Raw genomic sequence first — 18,501 nt, 5'->3', positions numbered from 1 at the left:
ACTTTAGAGGATATTTTTTATTTAAGATTTAAAGATTATCTCAGGGCAACAGTTTTGGGGGCTCATCCAGCTTCCATGACTTTAGAAAGTCTGGATTCCATGAGAATTTGAAATTCTCTTCTCCATTTTCCTCCTTTTGATCAGGAGTCTTCTATAGAATCTTCTGTAGATCCATAGGATTTTCACTGGCTAATTTTTCAGAAGTAGATTGCCATGCCCTTTTTCCTACCCGTCTTAGTCTGTAAGCTCTGCTGAAACCTGTTCAGCATCATAGCAGTGCACAAGCCTCCACTGACAGATGGGTAGTCGCTGCGCATGAGGTGCGTTACTGGTAATCAAAGCCGGGTCTCCCGCATGGAAGGCAAGAATTCTACCACTGAACCACCAGTGACCTCATTAAAGACTTACTACTTAAAAGAATTTAGACAAGATTAAATAAGAGAAATGCTTCCATAATTTTTTTTTAAATCTAAGTTTTCCTGTAGTTTTTGGCCTAAGTGTTTCTTAGTGTGAGCCTCTTTGTGGAAAAAAAAAAAAAAATTTTTTTTTCCCCTTACAGCTATCTTTTTTTCTTCTTTCTAACCCTTTAATTTAGGCATTTAGCCACTTGTTGAATAAGTTTGAAGTAATTATCTTGGCCCCATTTTAACCTTAAAAATTTTTTCAAGTTTTAGTGATACAAAAGTTAGAGAGGAAGAAAAATCACTTTAGCCAGATACATTGTTTTCTTATTATTAAATCCTTAGGAAATAAGTAACCTTGGTAGTATTGTTCATTCTGTTTGGTATTTCCCCACTCCACCATTGTTTTAAGTTGTCTCTTTAGAGCTAATGAGTGCCCATCCTGTTTTAATTGAGATAGCAAACCTGAACTTTTTTTTTTGTTGTTGTTTTGTAAAATTCTAAGGCCACGTATGTCTACTTCTTGCAGATAAATTTACTTGTCTTTCTGGCAAAAGGTTGAGGAAATTCTTGCATTACTCATCACCTTCGTTGCTTTGTAGGTAGATAAAAATGCCTCTTTCTGCAGCGTCCTGAAAGAAGGGCTAGAAGAGAATAAATGACACTGAATTTGAATCTTTGTACTATGTTCCTTGTATCCATCTTTCAACAAAATGTTTGTGTTAATTGCTGAGACGGAACAGATAAATGAGACACCGTCCTTGCCATGGGGGCAGTGTTGTTAGGAAGATAACAAAATGGATAAAATATGGGATGAGAGCTGTAATAGAGAATTGAAGGCATTTTTTTGCATTTTAGAGAAGAGTGATTAATTTGGTGAACTTAAGGAAGGCTTCATGGAGGAGATAACATTTGAACCTTGTCAAATAGAATCAGTAATAATAGAGTAATAAGCACTCACGTAATAACACAGTGCCTGGCACACAGTGTACATAAAATTTTAGCTGTCTCATCTGATAACTGTCATCTCATATTTCAGATGAGGAAGCAGCCTCAGAAAGGTTATTTGTCCAGGGTCTCATAACTAATAAATGGTGGAGTTGGTATTTCAACATAACCCATTGCTGTTGAGTTGATTCCAACTCATAGTGGTCCTGTAGGACAGTAAAACTGCCCCTTAGGGTTTCCAAGGCTATAATCTTTACAGAAGCAGACTGCCACATCTTACTCCCGTGGAGCAGCTGGTGGGTTCGAACTGTCAGCCTATTGGTTAGCAACCTAGTGCTTTACCGCTTCATCACCAGGGCTCCTTTTTGCGATGCGATGTATGAATTCTTAAACAGTATATAGTGCTATTTGGCATAACTCATGTGAGTCAGAATCGACTCGATGGCAACGGGTTTGGCTGTGTGCATGGGTGTGGGTGTGTGTGGTTTGGCATAAGTCTTTCCCATGAGGTTCTGAAGCTGGCTAGCTGTGAGCCAGCTATTTAGCTCTCAAGAAATTTTAGCAAGCTGATGGTTAAACATAGTCATTATTAAACAAATTATATCAACTTAGAATTAAATACATTCCCTTAAATGTATTTGTATTTAAATTACATTATGATAGACTATAATTTGTAATATTACAAATTACAATTAAATTCCATAAACTTTCAATTAAATACCATTGTATTAAAAGGACAGAGTCCTTGGGTGGTGCAGATGGTTGATTGTTCGAACCCACCCAGAGGTGCCTCGGAAAAAAGGCCTGGCACTCTGCTTCTGAAGGGTCACAGCCTTAAACCCTATGGAGCACAGTCCTACTTTGTAACACATGGGGTCACCGTGAGTAAGAATTAACTCGATGGCAACTTTTTTTTGCTACTGGAAGGTAATAAATATCGAAAGTCATCACTCTTGAGGTTATTTATATTTGTCGTATCAATGTATAATATTGTGCTACTGCACATCTCTTGTCAACCCCACATTCAGTGATACCACGTTGGTAGTTTGAAACCATCCATGTTACTTAGACTGTGGAAATTGGCAAATGATTTTTTGGGGCTTGATTTATTGATTGTCTAGACTTGAAGTGATGGAGGAAATATTAATGCAGATTAAACTTAAAAGGGTATCATGTTTGTAGCTGTTATGTTTTGTGAATAACACAAAAATCTGAAGAAATATTCTTTTAGTATTTGGAAATTATCTGATTTATCCAAAAAGTTGCTCAGATCATTGATGAAGAAGTTCTGACATATCTTTGTTTTGTATTCACCTTACTAACATCGATGAAAATACCAACATTCATAATAGGAACTTCATTCAGAGAGCCATTCAGTCTCTAACCCCAAAGCCCATGGACCACTGTTTGATACATGGAGTTTGCCATATAGAAAAGTGGGGAGTAAGGCATTTTAGGAAGAGGAGACATGTTCAAAAGCATGATCTTCTGATACAGCTTATGGTATGTTTTCAGAACGATGACAAGTTTAATGTGTTATAGAATGGTAAGTGATAAAGCTGGAGAGGTTGGTTAGGCCCAGTATATGAAGCGTTTTGGATTTTTATCCTATACTTTTGTGTTTAGTGGAGTGTTGAGAGGAGTAGTTGATTAGGGAGTGACAGTACAGAGGATGGGAAGAATGAAACACTTATTGAACACCATGCTAGGCACTTTCATAAAACAAAACTCATTACCGTCAACTCGATTCCTACTCATGGTGAACCCATGTGTTAAAAACAGTAGAACTGCTTCATAGGGTTTTCTTGGCTGTAATTAACAGATCACCAGACCTTTCTTCTGCAGCCCAGCTGGGTGGGTTTGAACTGCCAAGCTTTAGGTTAGTATTTGAGCGCAAACTGTATGCTCCATCCAGGGACTTTAGGCACTTTCATAGTCTTACTTGAATTCCCACAACAGCCCTATGAGGTAAGTATTTCATCTTTATACCTGGGGAAATAAATACTTATCTGTTGTATGAAGCAAGGTAGGTAGATGGTTCAGAGATCAAATGAAAGGCTTAAATAATGTCTGGGAGAAAAAGGCCCTGAACCAAAACAATGAGAATGGGAAAGTTGAATTTCGAGAATGTAGTAGACAAATTTACTGACTAAACAAAACAAAAAAACCTCAAACCTACTGCCATCGAGTCGATTCATAGCAACCCTGTAGGACAGAGTAGAACTGCCCCATAGGGTTTCCAAGGCCGTAAATCTTTATGGAAGCAGACTACCACATCTTTCTCCGATGGAGCAGCTGGTGGGTTTGAACCACTGACCTTTTGGTTAGCAGCCGAGTGCTTAACCACTTTGCCACCAGAGCTTCTTGATTTGCTGACTAGTTATAAAAAGTTAGAGAATATGAGAGGTGCAGCAGGTAGGGGTTAGGATTTGGAGGCTGGAAATAGTGTGTTTAGGGGGACTTTGTGAGACAGGATATCTAACAATTATTAAATGTTCTGTACAGTGTCTGACATATGGCTGTCTGTTCTGAATACATATTTTTACATACATTTTCATTTAATTCTCACATCCTTGCAAAAGTAGGTGCAGTTGTCTCAGTTTTACAGGTTAAGACACTGAGGCACAGGAAAGAGTAAAATAACTTGCAGTCACACGGGCTAAGAAAGCAGAGCTGGTATTTTAACCCTGTAGTGTGTTTGGCTCTTGTAGCATGAGAAGAGATGACCAAAAAAGAACCCTCAAATACCAAAATTTCAAGAATGGGTTAACGAGGAAGCTAAGAGATTGAGAGGAAGTAGTGTGAGCTTTAGAAAGAGAACGAGGTAAGGGTTATTATATCTTGAAGAGAGCCTCAAGAAATAGGAAATAGCTTATTCAGAGGCTGCAGAGAGGCACCAGATGACTGAAAATGCCAACTGATTTCTGTTGAATAAAAGCAATATGAGATTGCGTTGCTGTTAGAGGTTTAAAGATTTTGGTCTCTACACACTTCTGCATTTGTCCCTACCCCCAAACCATCTCAGTATATTCCAAGCTGTCTGTTCCAAGCCTTAAAGAGATGTATTTAGGGAAGTAAGACCAGTTTTGGTAAGTAAGACCATATAAAAATGTCTGAAATACGGTTGGGCATTTAGAATATCATTACTCTGCTTTTGCTGTGGCTAAAGATTGACCCAGAGGGGACTGCCTGTTTTTCAGAACTTAAACATTTGTGGGACAAGGGCTAGTTAGCAATTCTAGAATCATTTAGTAGCTACCATGAATGGTTTAAACCAAAAACTACTCAGAGCCACTCTGCTTGCCTACGGAAGTAAAGATATATTAGTTCCATAACAGTTTGTCAGATGGGTTAGCAGTAGAATTCTTCCTCCCCTGCCCCCACCCCGACAAAACCTTGTGCAGAACCTCCTGAATGGCTAACTTCATGATCAACCCCCTTTTCCCCTGGGAGATCTCTGAAGCGTCTCCTGTAGGAAGCATAATTTGAAACCCACTGGTTGACACATATTTTTAAGGTGGGGTAATGATGGTGCGTTGATGTTAGGGTTGGGGAATCTGTTTTGGAATTGGAGAAGTGTGAGGATTCTGCCTGTTAGACTATCTCTTGTGGGTGTGTTGGGTTATTTAATCCTGGGAGGAGGGGATGAGGAAGGACATAGCTCACAGGAGGAAAGGTAGCCTACAGCATTGGCTTTGACTGCCCTAGTTAAGGGACAGTATGATAAAGTACTGTTTCCTGTAGCTATTCTGGAGTTTCATGTAGAGGAGAAAAAGCTCTGTTCCCTGAATTAGGGTAAACACAGTTGATTGCTTCTTGCTTTTCTATCTTTACCAATGAATCCTACAAGTCTACAAATGAGCAAGCAGAAAGATTTGAGTGTGGCAGCTCAGATCATCCCTTCTGCCTTTCTTCTCCACAGAAACAGGTAACTTGGGCTTACATGGCAGCATCATGTTGCCATGTTGCCACCTCCTTTGGACCAAATTCTAACAATTAGACTAATAAATAATGTCCTAATGCTTTTCAGTTGAATTGATTTAACTTCATTTAGCCACAGAGAGAAGATACCAAGGAATTATGACATGATGTCATAAATGAAACAGTATAGGACAGTGTATATTAACTTACAGCACAAGATCAAGTACAAAAGAAAAGAACGGCAAGACTAGTTACGTCTAGACCCAACAGAAAGTTTTCATGGAAGAAACTGGATTTGAGTTGAGTCTGGAAAGATGGGTAGGAAAAGATAATGGAAAGATGAAGAAAGAAAAATGGCTAAACCCCAAGTTTGGGCTGTTGGATATGGAGAGGAGAAGGAAGGGGCAGGCAGTTAGTCTTTTTTTCAACTCATTTACACTCTTACTTGCTGTTGTTTCTGGTGGGTCTTAGGAGGTGTTCAGTAGTCTCCCTACTGAATATGTCAGAGTTCAGACTTTGGCCACATCACTTGTATAATACATGAAGCCATTTAGAAAAGATAGACTTACATATGCTTTTGACTTAACGTGAGCTTTTTTTGTTAATCAGAGCAGAGCTGTTAGTATTTGCATGTAAAAAAAAATTTGCAGTGTGCAAATTTTATATGGATATTTTTATATTTTGCATTTGATTTTCATTGTAAAATACAGGCAGATTATAAAAATGTAGAAACTGAAATATCGCCCATAATCCTTCTACTCTGATGTAACTGTTTTTCATTTTGACATTCTTCTTCTCATCTTCACCTACACAAGTGTATATGCATTATAATTATATTGTATATAGTATTTATTTTATTTTGCTTTTCTTTTTTACCTAACGGTATAGGTATTTCCCCCATTTTTGTAACCATTTTTGGACATCTGTATATCAGGCAGAGCCCTTGTGGCGTAGTGGTTAAGAGCTTGGCTGCTAACCAAAAGGTCAGCAGTTCCAATCTACCAGCTGCTCCTTGTAAACCCTGTGGGGCAATTCCTCCCTGTCCTGTAGAGTCGCTGTGAGTCGGAATCCACTTGAAGGCAATGGGCTTGGTTTGGTTTATATATCAGGTGGTTTTCATATCTCTGATTCTGGCAGTAATATTGTAAAATAGTTAAAACTGTATGCATTTAACAGGGAATTGAGATTCAAAAAAGATAACTTTGCCAACATTACCAGCTAGTAAGTAGTAGAACTGGAATTTGAACACAGGTTTGTCTTGCTCCAAAGCCTTCATTGTTCTATTATGTATGCTGCATCTTCACATTTGTCTTTTAAAGCTAGAAGATTAATGGCCTCTAGCCATCTTGAAGTTACCCAAACCAAGATGTTAAAAAGCAGTTTTATCTTTCATTGTGCTTTAGGTGAAAGTTTACAGAGCAATTAATTTCTCATTAAACAATTCGTACACAAATTGTTTTTATGACACCGAATGCCAACCCTGAGATGTGTCAACATTCTCACCTTCTCCACCGCGGATTCCCTGTTTCCATTTGTCCAGTTTTCCTGTTTCTTCCTGCCTTTTTGTCTTTGCTCTTGGGCTGGTGTGCCCAGTTAGTCTTGTATACAAGATTGAACTATGAAGCACATTCCTCATGTGTGTTATTGTTCGCGCTATAGACTTGTCTAATATTTTGTTGAAGGGTGAACTTCGGGAGTGACTTCAGTACTGAGTTAAAAGGGTGTCCGAGGGGTGTGCTCTTGGGGTTTCTTCAGTCTCCCTCATACCAGCGAGTCTGGTTTTTTTGTCCTTGGTGAATTTTGAATTTTGTTCTACATTTTTCTCCTGCGTTGTCTGGGACCCTGTATTGTGATCCCTGTCAGAGCAGTCACTGGTGGTAGCTGGGCACTATCTAGTTGTTCTGGGCTCAGTCTGGTGGAGGTTGTGGTAGTTGTGGTCCATTAGCCCTTTGGATTAATCTTTCCCTTGTGTCTTTGGTTTTCTTCATTCTCCTTTGCTCCAGCTGGGATGGGACCAGTAGATGTATCTTAGATGGCTGCTCACAGGCTTTTCTCAAGACGCCAGACACACTACTCACCAGAATCAGATATAGAACATTTTCTTTATAAACTATGTTATGCCAGTTGAGCTAGATGTCCCCCAAGACCATGGTCCCCAGCCCTCAGCCCAGTAACTCGGTCCCTCAGGGAGTTTGGATGTGTCTGTGAGGCTTTTTTTTTTTTTTAAAAAAAAAAAAAAGATGAGCAGGTTTTTGGTGGGTAGTAGGGGATTATTTTATTAAGTATATCACACATATGGTAGGACTTTTGAGATTTATATATATATATTAGGTTGATATTATTGATAGAACATGAATCATGGATTTCATGGTCTTGTTAACATAGTATATATGTAGTGGAAAGATTAGGGACTCAGGAGCCAGACCTGGTTTTATATCTGCCACTGTCACTGTTGTCATTGAGCCTTAGTATTTTCTAAAAACAGGGAACATACCTCATCTGTTTGTTAGGAGAATTATATCTATATGTAAATGAAGTGTTTACACATCGCTCTTTTATGAATGATTATTGTGCTCCCCAGTCTCAAGCATACACACACACACACTCCTTTTTGTTTACTTTGGATCAGTCAAGTTAGTAACTTTTGGCATGATACTTCATAGTGCTACTAAGTTTCCATTTTGGGGGCCAATCCTTGGAATGGACTGTGGAGGGCTCAGGAGTGAAAGGAGGAAGATAATTAAGAGGCTATGGCAAAGTTAAGGAGAGATGGAGGTGTTGAGGATGGTCAGACTCTGGAAATTTTTGAAGGTAGAGCTGGAGGAGAATATCATTTATCAAATAGCTAGAAAACTTAACTAATGATTAGTTTATTTTTTCTGAATTTACCTGTTGGATGCAGAATATCTGTGTTGGGCATGGGAGGCCTTGACAAACTATCAAAAACATTACTTAATTGTATTCTAATACAGTTATGATAATACCAGCCAAATTCAGTTTTGCTGAAGTGTTAGAGGAGAAATTGGTTTTGTTGTGAAATTAGTTTCAACTCAAATGTAGTTCTTTCTTACTGGGGAGCCAAGGAATGGTTCTGAGATTAGTCAAGTCAGGCAAACCATTTCATTTGGTTTGAAACAAAAAACCAAACCCATTGCCGTGGAATTGATTCTGACTCATAGCGACCCTATAGGACTGAGTAGAACTGCCCCACAGGATTTCCAAGGAGCGGCTGGTGGATTTGAACTGTGGACCTTTTGGTTAGTAGCCAAGGTCTTAACCACTGCGCCACCAGGGCTCTGGTTTGAAACTAGTGTTTTTAAATTTTACTTTTAGCCACACTAAAAAATCTTAATTTATCTATTTATCTTGCTCTTTGTTCTCACTTGAGGAATTACTAGTCAGATTTATTCACAGACTGAAAATAGTGGATTATCCATGCTTTTTACTTCTGATCCTTTTAGTGAAATGTGTCTAGGAGTTTAGCTTCTTATTAAAAGTCTTGGAAAAGTTGGGAGGAAAGTTTATTAGCTTATGCATTTATTTCATCCTGGTGTTCTAGTCTAGTTCGTAGGAATTCAGTCCAACTGAATGCCCATTCTGCACTCAGAAAAACTCAAGAGGGTGAGAAGATAGGAGATATTTTTAATAAAATATTACAATTCTGCTTTAAATTGGAGAGCTAATAAAAAATATTTTGTTTCCTCACCTGTGGAAGGCATAATATTAATTTTTTTTGGCTTGCATGTGTGTGTGTATATATATATCTGATGTATGTATATACAGACACATCTATATAGATATGTCTTAGTCTTTCTGCCATTAGACTCATTTAACTCTCCTCATTCACAGAACTGGAGACTATAAATTTGTTTATAAACCATATAAAGCAATGGAAATGGCTTTAGTATAATCATAGTTTTTCATGTTAACCTATCTAAGTATTCTGTATTTTCAACCGGGTGTTTTAAACTTCTGTGTTTTTTTCCCTATCAAAGCTTATGAGGCATAGGAAAAATTAGTTCAGGGCTATATAAATTAATTTGAGAGAAGAATAGATAAACATTTATCAGATTTTAAAGTTAGTAAGAAAACTAATTCCAACAAACAAATATGAAATGCCTCAGTTGTGTTTTATGGCCCAGTTCAAAGTAGAGGGAGAGAGGGACGGTATGAGAAAGGAGAATGTTAAGCTAAATAGAAGAATATGTACTAAATGAAGAGATTGCATTTGTGCAGATTTTAAGTAACATTGCCACCTTGTGGATTTTAGAATATTTCCTCTAAAGACCAAGTCTTGTTTTTTGTAGTCATAGTTTTAAAGTGGGGAGGGGTTGGGGCCGGGTTGATGGATAGAGGTTGTGGGTGATGTTACCTCCAGTTATTTAAGCCACAGTCAGCTGTCGAGGGCTAGAAATGTCTTCCCCTGGTTTATTCTGTCTTAGTTAATATCTTTAAATTTATCTTTATTTCTTATGACTTTTTTTTAGTCCCTTCTTTGTTCCCTTTGGGATTGTGGGCTGATAAAAAGACAAGGGATGAATGTCCTAGTGAGAATTTGGGGGTGGGGGTGAGGGTGGGGCTTGAATTCATTTAGATCTTGCTGTGCTGTTTTCCTGTACTCTTTGTTTATAGCCATCACAGTATCCTCAAACTTCAGGAATGCCTCTTCCTTTTCTTACAGCATTTAGGTTGTTTTCTGGTTAACTGGACTTTATATTGAATTTCGTGTTTGCGCTTGAGAATCTGTTTCCCTCTTTGCAATGCCAGAGCCTCCTTCTACCACATATCTAACTGTGGCTTTTCTCAAGACTGCATACCGTTACTGTCTTGCACATGGCTCTAGGAACACAAAATAAAAAGAGTGGCAGGCAGGCTCCACGTAACAGTACTGGGGGAAACCAACTTACCACACCACTTCCCATTCCTATGATGAATCAGCAGCATCTTCATTTATAAGGACTGATGTGTCCAACAAGACACAAGTGTATGTTGTGCTTACGGGGATTCTGGCTGGGACTTGGACCCAATGGAATTTGTTCTTCCTGCGCCTTTTATTTTATATCCATCATCTTTCTCCTTTTTTTCTCCCCTTGATTTTTCTTTATTAAATATGACCAGGTAAGATTGTTTGATTTTAAAAATGTCAATAAATACAGCCGGTCTACAAGTGAAGCCCTTTGGGCATAAACTATCAAAGCACTTAGTGGAATTCTTCCCAATGGTAATAGGAAATAATCAAAAAAGTGAAAGAAAACTTGCTGTAAGAGAGACTTTCATAGAAACCCACCTAAAAGGTTATAATGGTTTTTAACATTATTTAAAATCATCATTTAAAACATCATTTAAAATAATGATGCTTGTGTTGAAACCTTCACTGTCTCTTTTCTTATTCTTAGAGACTTGTAAAAGCTGCTGGGCATACTTTTTGTGTGTGTGTATGTTTAATAACTTTCAGTTGTGTTGTCAGTTGCCATCAAGTCGGCTCAGACTTACGGTGACATAGCAACCTTATGTATATAACAGAATGAAATGTTGCCTGGTCCTATGCCATCTTTAATGATCATTAGTATGTTTGAGTCTTGGTCCATTGTTGCAGCTGTTGTGTCAGTCCAGTTCATTGAGTGTTTCCCTTGTTTTCGTTGGTCCTCTACTTTACCAAGCATCATATAGTTTAGTATGTAGGTCCAAGGAAATAAACAGATTTAAAAGTTTTATTTATTATTAAAAATATTTTTAAAGCTGTATACTAATTTATGTTCTAAATGTTTTGAAAGCAGAATTTCCTATGTAGTCCTCTGTGTGTGTGTGTGTTTTAAGTAATACTGTGTTTTAGGTGAAAGTTTAGATGGCAAATTAGGTTCGTCTTTAACCCTGGTGGTGTAGTGGTTAAGAGCTATGGCTGCTAACTGAAAGGTTGGCAGTTCGAATCCACGAGGCACTCCTTGGAAACCCTATGGGGCAGTTCTACTCTGTCCTGTAGGGTCGCTATGAGTTGGAATTGACTCAATGGCAATGGGTTTGGTTTTTTTTTTTAAATTTTTTATACAAATTATTCTGTGCCATTGGTTACAGTTTTTATGATGTGTCAGCATTCTCATCATTTCCATTCTCTTTGTTCTGTTTCTATTGATCTAGCTTCCCTTCCCCTCCTTTCCTTCTCAGCTTTGCTTTTGGGTAAATGTTGACCGTTTGGTCTTGTAAAGTTGATTGTTTAAGGGAGCACATTACTCATGGGTGATACTGTTTTATTTTATAAGCCAATCTATTATTTGGCTGAAAGGTGACCTGCCTAAGTATCTCCAATTCCAAGTTCAAAGAGTATCTTAGGGCTATAGACTTGGGGGTTCCTCTAGTCTCTATTGGTCCAGTAGGTTGGCCTTTTTTAGGAATTTGAGTTTTGTTCTACATTTTTCTACCATTCTATCTGGGACCCTCTTGTGTCCCTGGTCAGACCAGTCAGTAGTGGTAGAAGAGGCTGTGGTTTGTGTACGCTATTAGTTCCATGGGCTAGTTTCTTCTTCGAGCCTTTGATTTCCTTCATTCTCTTTTGCTCCATATGAGCAGAGACCAATAGTTGTGTCTTAGATGGCCGCTCACAAGCTTTTAAGACCACAGATGCTAACCACCAGATTAGGATGTAGAACATCATCTTTCTGAACTATGTTATGCCGACTAAGTTATCCCGAGACTATGGTTCCAAGCCTTTTAACCCAGTAAACCAATCCTGCAAGTTGTTTGGATATGTTTAGGAAGCCTCCATAACTGTGCCCCCTGTGTGGTTTGTCATGTATGTGAATATATATGCAGCACACACAAACATGTATATTCATATGCCTATAGATAATACCTATAATATGCACATGCATTTACTCTCATATGCCTTCCTATACACATGTATGCATCCATATCTTCCAACATAACCACACACATATTTTTTAGTTGTTTTTACTGTTGCAAACTTTTATGTGGTAGCATTTACCAAAGTTATTTCTTGTTTACTTCTTAGTGTCTTTATTTACCTTGGTCACATTGTGCTGACTTCACCCATCACGAAAAGTAACAAATGTCTACTGTCTAAAAGTGATTCTCCCATCTTCTCCCTCCTACCCTTGGTGGACCATACAAATTTGTCTTTTTGTGATTGACTTATTTCACTCAGCATAATGTCCTCCAGATTCATCCATGTTGTATTTTGGAGACTCCTCATTTTTCTTTATAGTTGCATAGTATTCCATTGTATGTATGTTACCAGATTTATCTGTTCATCTGTTGATGGGCACTTAGGGTGTTTCCATCTTTTTACTATTATGAATAATGCTGCAATGAACATAGGTGTGCATTTACTTTTCCTTTTTTACTGTGGTAAAACTATATATAACATTTGCCAATTTAATAATTTTTTCATATATAATTCAGTGATGTTGGTTACATTCATCATATTGTGCAACCATTAACCACTGTCCTTTTCCAAATTATTCTACCATCATTAACAGAAACTCATTGGCCCCCAGACATAACTTTTAATGCAGCTAATTTTTTTGCAGAAGGTTTCAATGAAAACTGTCACATTATTTTTCTTTTCCCCCATTTTATTAACTTTTTATTTTGAAATAATTTCATATTATTCTGTAATTATTTAAATCACAGAAATTTCAAAAATAGTACAAAGAACTCCCATATACTCTTCACTCAGATTTACCATTGTAACGCTTTTGCCACATTTGCTTTATCATTCCCTTTGGCTGTGTGTGTGTAATAATTTTTTTTTTTCCTGAATCATTTATGAGTAAGTTCCAGGCATTGTGCCCCTTTCTCCTAAATATTTTGGTGTATAGTTCCTAAGAACAAGGACATACACTTACATAAGCACAGTACAGTTATCAAAATCAGAACATGTAACATTGACATAATACCATTATCTAATCTACAGATTTTACTGAGATTTTGCCAGTTATCATAATGTTCTTGATAGCATTTTGGGGTGGGGGGAGTCCAGGTTCTAGTTTAGGAACATTCATTGCATTTAGTTTTCATTAATCTGCAAGAGTTTCTTTCTCTCTCACCTGATTTTTTATGACATTGACATGTTTGAGGAGTATATGCTATTTCTTTTTGTAGAATGTCACCAATTTTGGGTTTGTCTAAGATTTCCTCTTTATGTACTTTCAGATTATGCTTTAGCCAGGATACTACATAAGTGATGTTGTGTCCTTAGTGCATCACACATTAGGAGGTACAAGATGTCTCTTTATGCCATTATTGGTAATTTAACTTTGAGCACTTGTTTAGGGTGTTGTCCACCAGGTTCTGCACTGTAAAGTTAATATTTTTTTCCCTTTTAATAGGTAATTTGTGGGAAGATAGTTTGAGACTATGTAAATATTCTATTCCTCATCAACTTTTCATCCTCTACTTTTAGCATCCATTGATAATTCTTGCCTAATTTGGATATTATTGTGATAGTTGTTTACTTATTAGTATAGTTATGTAAAAGGAGCCCTGGTGGCGCAGTGGTTAAGCGCTTGGCTTCTAACTGAAAGGTTGGTGGTTTGAACCCACCAGCCACTTTGCCGGAGAAAAAACCTGGTGATCTGCTTCTGTAGAGATTACAGCATAGGAAACCCTATGGGGCAGTTCTGTTCTGTGATGTAGGGTTGCTATGAGTTGGAATCAGCTCGATGGCACCTAACAAAAACATGGTTATATAATGCTCAAATTGTTGAAGATTTGGCAGTGGGAGGCCCTTTAAGTAGGATTCTACTCATTACTCCATTTCTAATCTCTATTGCTGTTTTTTTTTTTTTAAGTGAAGATAATATAAAAAAAATCTTGGACAACCATTTAAAATTTTTTGAAACATTTAAAATATTTTAAATTGTTCCTGATTCATTTATTTTACTTTTCAAGATAGTGTAATGTGAATACGTAAAGTGAATATGAGTGTTTTCTTTATTATTTGTAAATGTAGAAGCTACTTTGTGTACACTAAAACTATCTAGGGAAATAGGAGGGCAGTTTAGTCAATTTGCTGAATTGTATCCATGTGCTTATTGATGTTGATCAGGGGATTAAGGCAGCTAATGCCATTGCTTGTGTGTATTTGCATCATTTAAAGTAAGTCTTTTGGCATACAGGTTTACATTAGGACAGAGTTTATGCTTGTCCTCTTGGTATCATTGTGTATTTTAGATTCAGGAATCTTTATTTTTGTACTTTATATTTTAGGCAAAATTAAACACGGTACTTGGTGGGACTTAGTATCACCATAAAGAAGATAAAGTTTGTGTTTAAAAATGAGACAGTGCAGTAAGTGCCATTACAGAATGCTGTTTTTGAATTTCTTCTAAGTATTTTAAATACTATTATTAAGCATGCTGATGTAAGTGTTATTTCTTAGAGAAAAAAATGGATTTGGCAGAGGAGTGATCCAGAGTCCAGGTTTTCTAACCTAGCAGAACAATTTGTACTTCCGGGGTTATATTACATTAAAATAAGAGGTAATAGACTTTTTCATTTAAAAATCAATCTTAACATGTTATCTAATGGTTGTGGGTGAGGTTAAAGACTTGTTCTTTGCTTTCTAGAAGCTTTTGGTCTAGTTTGGTTCTCCACTGTAAAGTTAGGACTAATCTTACATGAAACAAGACAGAATACAATTTAGTTTTCTTTAGTGGATGCAGATTTAGGAAAAGGACCTTGAAGGCTGCAGTGGTTAAGGAATACTCAAAAGCATAGAAATAAGATTTAATCAGGTGACACAAACACACGGAAGACTCTAGATTTCCTGAAACCAAAAGATAGATGTTGGTCAGTAAACAGAAGTTGGATAAATGGTATTCATCTAGATTATGAAAGACAAAACCAAAGTGATGAGTTCAAAATGGATATGAGAAATAAGGTATTGAAAGCTTGACTAGTTTAAAAATGTTAATATAGACTATTATTTGATCAACTCCAAAGATTTTTTTTTCATTCTTTTGTTGTTGTTGAACCCTGTCCTGACCAACCTCCTCTTTTTATTTATTTTTTATATATAATTTTATTTACTGGCTGTTGTTACTGAGAATATACACAGCAAACATAAGCCAGTTGAACAGTTTCTACATGTACCATTTAGTGACATTGATTACATGCTTTGAGTTGTGCAATCACTCTCACCCTCCTTTTCTGAGTTGTTCCTTCCCATTAACATAAAGTCACTGCCCCCTGAGGTTCCTATTTAATCTTTCGAGTTGCTGTTGTCACTTTCATCCCATATAGTTCTTAAAAGAGCATAATGTTCAAGGCAGACGTTTTTTTACTAGTCAAGCTAAACTATTGTTTGGTTTCAAGAAGACTTCAGGAGATATTTTTGGTTTAAGGTTTAAAGATTATCTCAGGGCAGTAGTTTCAGGGGTCCATCCAAAGGTTTTTTAAACTGTAATTTTCCTGTTATATATATTCATTATTGAAATTTTGGGAAAACACAGCAAGGGAAAAAAAAAATCAGTACCACCACCCAGGAACATCAAAACTTTCGAGGTCTCTCTTATGTTGGGCTGCTTTTATTTTTCTTATTTTTGACTTGAAATTGATTTCCAGAGATAGGAGTTAATGTATGGGTTGTTGTTTTATTTAAAAATTTAAAGTGAATTCTAAAATAATATCCCAAATCTTGGTGTGTTGGTGAGTTTCTCTCTAGAGCAGGAATAATACAGTTCTTACACAGTGGTTGTGAAGATCATTATAATATACAGTGCCCAGAATATGGACGCCCTTAAATTGTAGTTGCTAATTTTAGGGATTGGCTTTAGTAGGTAACTTCAGAACCATAGTTACCATAGGATAGATGGGAGCAAGTGGCTACTCGAATAGATCAGTGAATCGTGTAAGTTGCAGGCCTGTGTGTTCCTAACTCCTTAAATGCTTCTGCTTTTAAAAGCTATGGATCGAGTCATTCATTTTTAAAAATTCTATACATGAGGTGTAGTGTGTGAAATGGAACGCTGATGAGGATAACTTTATGAAGGGTTTTAAGAATGATACAGGAAAATGAGCATTTAGATTTATTTCAGGAATACTAAGTATGCAATCAATTTTCAAAATCCACCTCTAGCTAGATTTTAACCCCCTTGTCTTTGCCAGGGGGAGAGGAACTGAACTAAAGGTTTTCTTGTTGGGTTACTATGGATTAGAGGCTTTCTGTACATCAGCTCATTAATTCTCCCCAAGCTCTGTGAAAAAATTGAGGCCTGTGAAAATGTCCAAGGCCTTGGGACTAATAAGGGATTTGAATTTAGGTGAGTCTGACTCTAGTACTCTTAGGGCTTTTTTTCTTATGTACTATGTATGCTGTTTCCCTTCATCAGGCCATTGATGTACTATTTCCATTAGGCCTGTATTTCTACCGACTGGCAAGTTATTAGCCTAAACCAAGTATAAGAGGAAAACAAATTTTGTATTAATTGGGATGCTTGAGTGTTAATACTTTGGTTTAAAAATATAGCAGGTAAAAGCCAGCTTTTATTGTATGGAATATTCTTTTCTGCACAAATAATTAAGTTTTTATTGAGTTATTCTGTGAAGTTTTAATTTTTAAGCATGTGTGTTCCAATAAGTTTTAACTAACCATTTTGACTTTTTTCTTACCTCTATAGGAACGTCAAGGTCGTGGGAAATAAAGGCAGTTCTGCACAGACTGCAGCAACGGTTGCATCTGCATATCCTAAAGAGGAAAAAATGACCTTCAAGAGAATTAGGACTTTTTTATTAATTTCATTGACTTCAGAGACAATTGCAGACTTGCAGTTTAAGTATTGGAATTTCACAAAAGACATAGGACTTAACTGGAAAATGGAAAAAAAAAAAAAAAAGAAAAAGAAAAAACTAAACAAAAAATCCCTCTAGGTAGTTTAGGTGAAAATGTCCCCTTTATTTTGGCTTTGGTTGTGATCTCAGAGCATAATGCTTTGTTTTTTTGTCTTTTTACTATGTTTTTCGGATTTTAAAGTCCGTAAGTGCATACAGTTTTTCTCTAATTTTTAAACCCTTTCCTCCCCCCATTTTGACATTTGCACTTGGAGAACACTTGAGTTGCGAAGGTTTTGGGCATCCACCCCAGAAAGTGGTAATTTGGTTTTTCCCTTCCGAACTGGAAGAACATTTTTATGAAGAATTTTTGTCTAGGAGAATTTAACAGTGTTACCCAAGGTTGTGTCTTTAAGGGTGGTTCATTTTCTCTGACCCTTTGTTACTCAAAGTAAAGTACTAGGAGTCCTAAGAAATGTTCTGTTCTTGTACATTATACTGATTAAGTCAGGATTAATTTGATTTCAAAGCTAAGAACAGTGGTAAAAACTTGTTTACAGAAATGCATTTTGGAAAAGAAAAATATTGTAAAACGTGTAGTGAATGTTTCTTCAGTTTCTTGTTCAGCCAATGAGGAAAGGGCATTGCCTTTCTTTTTACCATTAATCACTTCTCAATAAACGTGAGATCCTGTTGAGCATCACTTCTAGTACCATTCAGTATTATTTGAGTCTGCTATATTTTACAAAAGATTGGGAGTATTATTGTGTAAGGAGTTTGAAGAGGTGAGATGGCAACTATTTTTAGGAAGTTTATACTAAGAGGGAATAGTTCAGGCTTGCTTGGGCTGGATAACTGACTTTTGCAGAGCAAGGTGGGCCAGGATTCATGATGTTTGTTTCTGGATTCTTCCCAGAAAAGGTAGAGCCATTCAACAAATATTTGTGTTATTAGGTGCCAGGCACTGTGCTAATTCCATAGAATCTGGCCGGATGTCTTATGCTTGAAACACTTAGAGCTCTGTATCAAGGATGTAGTGAGATATAAACAAGATTGTTTAATCCTAAGCATGGGTTACTAGATAAGGATTCCAGTTGGACGCAGATCTCCAAGAACAAGAAAATCTAGTGGGCTTGGGTCTTTGTGAATCTTATAACAATATTTGGTTCGCCCTGGTTCATTTACTAAAGTTTGGAAGCTTCTTTGCCTTAAAGATTTTTAGCTCTTATAGATGTCCCAATTAGAGAGAGTTGGAGAGCGTGTGAAAACTTCTATAAGAAAGGGTTCTGAAAATGGGTTTTGATACTGTTGGACAATTTTTTTGGTCTACAGTTGACTTATCCATCCTATTCTACACAGCCCAGGCTACTAAATCAAGGGTGCCTGTAAATGCTAATACGTAATTAGTATTATAGTTGACACCTCAATCAAGAACTTTTCTCTG

General features: G+C 36.9%; 1 protein-coding gene across 2 annotated transcripts in view; it reads left to right on the top strand.

Moving 5' to 3' along the window:
* Positions 1-17,760, top strand: part of YTHDF2 (YTH N6-methyladenosine RNA binding protein F2) — a 29,374-nt gene extending 11,614 nt beyond the window's left edge. The window contains exon 5 of one of the 2 annotated variants that reach the window (XM_004377023.1): positions 16,907-17,760. In XM_004377023.1, the coding sequence (XP_004377080.1) occupies positions 16,907-16,930 (24 nt within the window). In that variant the 3' untranslated portion in view covers positions 16,931-17,760. Of the gene's footprint in view, positions 1-14,667; positions 15,223-16,906 lie in introns of those variants that run through there. The other variant, XM_023732043.1, reaches the window with a different exon arrangement.
* The last annotated feature ends 741 nt before the right edge of the window (positions 17,761-18,501 follow it).

Source organism: Trichechus manatus, unplaced genomic scaffold (assembly GCF_000243295.1).
Source record: "Trichechus manatus latirostris isolate Lorelei unplaced genomic scaffold, TriManLat1.0 scaffold00048, whole genome shotgun sequence".
Lineage (NCBI taxonomy): Eukaryota > Metazoa > Chordata > Mammalia > Sirenia > Trichechidae > Trichechus > Trichechus manatus.
The sequence above is the reverse complement of the archived record's forward strand: the minus strand, read 5'-3'. Positions and strand labels throughout refer to the sequence as shown.